The 5,791-nt window shown below is 43.2% G+C and overlaps 1 protein-coding gene across 1 annotated transcript; it reads right to left on the reverse strand.

Moving 5' to 3' along the window:
- Positions 1–495: 495 nt before the first annotated feature.
- Positions 496–5,411, reverse strand: LOC101208428 (extensin-2). Its single transcript, XM_011656029.2, has 3 exons — positions 3,713–5,411; positions 1,060–2,972; positions 496–971 (listed from the first exon to the last, which is right to left on the reverse strand). The coding sequence occupies exons 1-2, from the start codon at positions 5,286–5,288 to the stop codon at positions 1,087–1,089; spliced, it is 3,462 nt and encodes a 1,153-aa protein (XP_011654331.2). The 5' UTR covers positions 5,289–5,411; the 3' UTR covers positions 496–971; positions 1,060–1,086.
- Between the last annotated feature and the right edge of the window lie 380 nt (positions 5,412–5,791).

A 5,791-nucleotide genomic window follows, 5' to 3' on the forward strand; every position in this document is an offset into this window, starting at 1 on the left:
CACTCAATCTCTCTCACACACAAACCTTACTTCACACCTCACTCCAATTCTCAAGCAACAAAACAAAGATCGTCGCACCCATTCTCTCTCCCACAAACTACAAAACATTTTAGAGACAATGAAATTTCCTCTCCACTAAAACAGACAACTCAGATAGTTAGACCACTAAACATTAAAGCTGACATCCACTTCACTCAAGTTGTGGAGAAGAGAGAATACAGCAAAGAAGAATAGTCCCAATCTCCCAAATTTACTACTTTTTTTTCCCTATCTATTTTGGAAGAGAAACACAAAAACTTACGCCCTTATATGTGGGTTTAATGGAAAAATTATTCAATGTGCTAGTTGATTCTCTCAAGTACGTACTTGGAAGAATTTTCAACTTTACCTTTTTAGTTTATTTTTACCTCATACATGTACACTGTCATATTAATTTTCGTGATGACAGAATCATTAAATGTAAGTTTGACAAAATGGGTATAATTCAACTAAAAATTGAAATAAAATTGTCATCCAGCACGATTTAAGGTGATTTGCTATGATCTTATTGTAAAGGGGATTCTACAATTTAACTCAAACGTACGCACCACAAAATGAAATAAATAACCCAAAGTGAACAAAATCACAAATCTTACACAAATGCGTACTTGATGTATTCACAGATAGATATAAATTAAAACAAATAACAAAAGGCTTTCACAATCAAATCACTAAATAATTAATCATCTTCTGCAACTTTCCAAGCCCTGCCAATTGAACCCTTGAAGCCAATTTCCCAGAAGAATTGAATAATAAGATGAAGTGAAAGATGGCAACAAGAGAAGAAGATGCAATCTGATTCCAACTATGAGTGTTTGAAAAATGCGTTGTTTTCGCAAAAGGGCACTTATTATTCAATGGGCTGAATTCACCACCTCTAATCGTTTCACTAATGAAGAAGCCTTTCTTTATTCCACTTTTGAAAATAAAACCTGCGGGAATATCAATAATTGATCATTAGTAAACTTTGGTAGATGGGAGAAATGAAAAATGAAAACTAGGGAAACTTTGTTTACTTACAAGATTGGTGTTGAGGGTTTTCACGACTTAATAGTGGGGAGGAGGTGGTGGAGATGCGTAAATGTAAACTGGGGGAAGTGCTTTCTCTGGTGGTGGGGGAGATTTGTAGTAGTATGGGGGAGGAGGAGAAGGTGAAGGAGGGGGAGGAGACTTGTAATAGTATGGCGGAGGAGGTGATGGGGATGGTGGTGGTGGAGACTTGTAGTAGTATGGTGGAGGAGGTGACGGCGATGGTGGTGGGGGAGATTTGTAGTAGTATGGAGGAGGAGGTGATGGTGATGGTGGTGGTGGAGATTTGTAGTAGTATGGTGGAGGAGGTGATGGTGATGGTGGTGGTGGAGACTTGTAGTAGTATGGAGGTGGGGGAGATGGGGAAGGTGGTGGTGGAGACTTGTAGTAGTATGGTGGGGGAGGAGAGTATACTGGAGGTGGAGGTGATTTGTAGTAGTATGGTGGAGGAGGAGAGTAGACGGGTGGAGGAGGTGACTTGTAGTAGTAAGGCGGGGGAGGAGAGTAGACTGGAGGAGGAGGTGATTTGTAGTAGTATGGTGGGGGTGGCGAGTAGACTGGAGGAGGAGGTGACTTGTAGTAGTATGGTGGTGGAGGAGAGTAGACGGGTGGAGGTGGTGACTTGTAATAGTATGGTGGGGGTGGCGAGTAAACTGGAGGAGGAGGTGACTTGTAGTAGTATGGTGGTGGAGGAGAGTAGACGGGTGGAGGTGGTGACTTGTAGTAGTATGGTGGGGGAGGAGAGTAAACGGGTGGAGGTGGTGACTTGTAGTAGTATGGTGGGGGAGGAGAGTAGACAGGTGGGGGTGGTGACTTGTAGTAGTATGGTGGGGGAGGAGAGTAGACAGGTGGGGGTGGTGACTTGTAGTAGTATGGTGGGGGAGGAGAGTAGACAGGTGGAGGTGGTGACTTGTAGTAGTATGGTGGGGGAGGAGAGTAGACGGGTGGAGGTGGTGACTTGTAGTAGTATGGTGGTGGTGGAGAGTAGACTGGAGGAGGAGGTGACTTGTAGTAATATGGTGGTGGAGGAGAGTAGACGGGTGGAGGAGGTGACTTGTAGTAGTATGGTGGGGGAGGAGAGTAGACGGGTGGAGGTGGTGACTTGTAGTAGTATGGTGGTGGTGGAGAGTATACTGGAGGTGGTGGTGATTTGTAGTAGTATGGTGGAGGTGGAGAGTATACTGGAGGTGGTGGTGACTTGTAGTAGTATGGTGGAGGTGGAGAGTATACTGGAGGAGGTGGTGATTTGTAGTAGTATGGTGGGGGAGGAGAGTACACTGGAGGTGGTGGTGATTTGTAGTAGTATGGTGGAGGTGGAGAGTATACTGGAGGAGGTGGTGACTTGTAGTAGTATGGTGGAGGAGGGGAATATACTGGAGGCGGTGGTGACTTGTAATAGTACACAGGTGAAGGTGGGGGAGGTGACTTGTAGATAGGTGATGGAGGAGGTGGAGACTTGTAGTAGTAAGTTGGTGATGGAGGAGGTGGGGACTTGTAGTAGTAAGTCGGGGACGGGGGAGGTGGCGACTTGTAGTAGTAAACAGGGGTAGGTGGAGGTGGGGACTTGTAGACGTAGGGAGGTGGGTAGTAAGGCTTAGGCTTCATGCACTCCTTGTAAGGCTTCTTTGGAGCATATGCAAAAGGCTTAGCGTACAACACAACCTCATACTTAGTCTTAGACTTGACCCTTAGCTTGGCGCCAACTTTGCCCCAGTGGAGGTTGGTTGGGATGTTGCACATTGAACCCTTGGGTGGTGCGTGGAGCTTAGCCTTGCAAGCCTTGCCTCCATATTTAGCATAGTCAAATCCTTTCACTTCAATGCTATATTTACCATTACTCTTTGTCTTTCCATATGCAACTACCTCTTTCTTTCCTGCCTTGCAACTCACTTCAACAACAGCTCCTACACAAAATAAAATTAAAAAAAAAAAGTTTAGAAATTAGAAAAATTATACAATTCAAGGTGAATCCATGGACACATACAAATTGAATTAAATTGTTATTGAATAATGTAACAGACAGAAACAATTTAAAATACAACAAAAGTTTTTTGTATCCAACAAGAAAAGGACATCATTTTAGCTTTTTACTGTAGGATGCAATTATTCTAATCTAGAAACTCTTGGCATTCCTACTTTAATAAATTAACTTGTTTAGATTCCAAAAAAATTAAAATATTTATTTGAAATCACCATTATGATCAGTTTTGATGTGTAATAATTGATGCAATGATAGCATCCACATGGACAACGGTGGTATGCTTTTATTCTATTATGGTGGGAGGGCAAATTAGTAAATATGACTTCTTAAATATATATATATATAAATACATTATCCAATTAAAGCCGGAAGAAAAGAATCATATGGAAAATGCTGTGTTTTTAGTATTGTAATCGAATTAAGTCATTTTCAATTGCGAAAAGTAGTGCATGGATAGAATTATTATCTATTTTTGACTTGGTTTTTCAGGTACCCATATTTAGAAAATCACAATCCTAATCATGAAACTGACATTAAAATTAAAAAGACAGAGACAAAAATTCTAAATTAAAAGTTAAAATTTGGGTTTGGAAGAAAATAATCAGAATTTGAATTTGATGAATAGTCAATTTTAGAGGGAAAATTTTTATATTGAAAAATTACCTTTAAGGTGCTTCTTGTCGTGTGATTTTTCAGGGTAGGCCCAATCATAGCATCGGATGCAGTAGACTTTTCCGACCACCTTAAAAACTAGGTGATGGTGGTGTGGCGGGTAGTACGGTGGAGTGTAGGGCTTTGGAGGTGGAGAGTAGTAAACCGGTGGTGGTGGTGATTTGTAGTAAGGTGGAGAGTAGGGAGGTGAGTATGTTGGCGGTGGTGGAGATTTGTAGTAATAAACTGGTGGGGGTGAGTAAGTTGGTGGTGGTGGAGATTTGTAGTAATAGACTGGTGGGGGTGAGTAAGTTGGTGGTGGTGGTGATTTGTAGTAGTATGGTGGAGGAGGAGATGGTGATGGTGGGGGAGGGGACTTGTAGTAATATGGTGGAGGAGGTGATGGAGATGGGGGTGGTGGAGATTTGTAGTAATATGGTGGAGGAGGAGATGGCGATGGTGGTGGAGGAGACTTGTAGTAATATGGTGGTGGTGGGGATGGAGAAGGTGGTGGAGGAGATTTGTAATAATATGGTGGAGGAGGAGAGTAGACTGGAGGTGGGGGTGATTTGTAGTAGTATGGTGGTGGTGGGGAAGGAGAAGGTGGGGGTGGGGATTTGTAGTAGTATGGTGGAGGAGGTGATGGTGATGGTGGTGGGGGAGATTTGTAGTAGTATGGTGGAGGTGGTGAAGGAGATGGTGGTGGTGGGGATTTGTAGTAGTATGGTGGAGGAGGTGAAGGTGATGGTGGTGGTGGGGATTTGTAGTAGTATGGTGGAGGAGGTGAGGGTGATGGTGGTGGTGGAGATTTGTAGTAGTATGGTGGAGGAGGTGAGGGTGATGGTGGTGGAGGGGATTTGTAGTAGTATGGAGGAGGAGGTGACGGCGATGGTGGTGGTGGAGATTTGTAGTAGTATGGAGGAGGAGGTGAAGGGGATGGTGGTGGTGGAGATTTGTAGTAGTATGGAGGAGGAGGTGACGGGGATGGTGGTGGTGGAGATTTGTAGTAGTATGGTGGAGGAGGTGAGGGTGATGGTGGTGGTGGAGATTTGTAGTAATATGGAGGAGGAGGTGAAGGAGAAGGTGGTGGTGGAGATTTGTAGTAATATGGAGGAGGAGGTGATGGGGATGGTGGTGGAGGAGATTTGTAGTAGTATGGTGGAGGTGGTGATGGTGATGGTGGTGGGGGAGATTTGTAGTAGTATGGTGGAGGTGGTGAAGGAGATGGTGGCGGAGGTGATTTGTAATAATAGGGTGGAGGAGGGGAGGGTGATGGTGGTGGTGGAGACTTGTAATAGTATGGTGGAGGAGGAGAGGGAGAAGGTGGTGGAGGAGATTTGTACTCGTACACAGGAGGTGGAGGAGACTTATACTCAGGAGCAGAGTAAGGAGGAGGAGGAGAAGAGTAAGTCGGGGTCGGCGGCGGCGGCGGCGACTTGTACTCGTACGGTGGGGGTGGTGGAGAAGCATAGACGTAAGCATTTCCGGCAACGAAATCTACATTAGCAGAAAGAAGAAGAATGGCGAATGCCATAACAAATTGTGGCCAAGGACGACCCCATGAGGGGTGGCCACGGTGAATCTTCATCGGAAAGTTGAAAAAAGAAACTCAAAGTTTCTGTGTCTCTCAAAACTCCAAATGGATGAGAGAGAAAGGAAGAAGAATAGAGAGAGAAACCTTGATGGTTTCTTTCCGTGATTGTGTTAGAATTGCATGAAACTATAATATATTTATAATCACATTCAAACCCCCTCAATTCCAAGTAATTTCCCGTTTCATTTTGATTAATTCTTTAGATTCCTCTTTTAACTTCCCCCAGCTGGCCTTCTCCATTTTTTTAATTATTCAATTCCTTAACTAATTTCCCATCTCAAACTTCACTCAATTAACATTCTAATTTTATTTTACATATTAAAAACCCAGTCCCCAGCAACTACCCCCTCAAATTAATTATTGTTTTTTTTTTAAAAAAATCAATCATTTCTTCACTTTATTTCCCTCACTTTTTCTTGTTGCAAAAGAAACAACAATTTCTTTTCTCAGATCAGATCTAGTAATATTAATATCATGGGTAATAATGTGGGATTTTA

Source organism: Cucumis sativus, chromosome 4, assembly GCF_000004075.3.
Source record: "Cucumis sativus cultivar 9930 chromosome 4, Cucumber_9930_V3, whole genome shotgun sequence".
NCBI classification, from domain to species: Eukaryota; Viridiplantae; Streptophyta; class Magnoliopsida; order Cucurbitales; family Cucurbitaceae; genus Cucumis; species Cucumis sativus.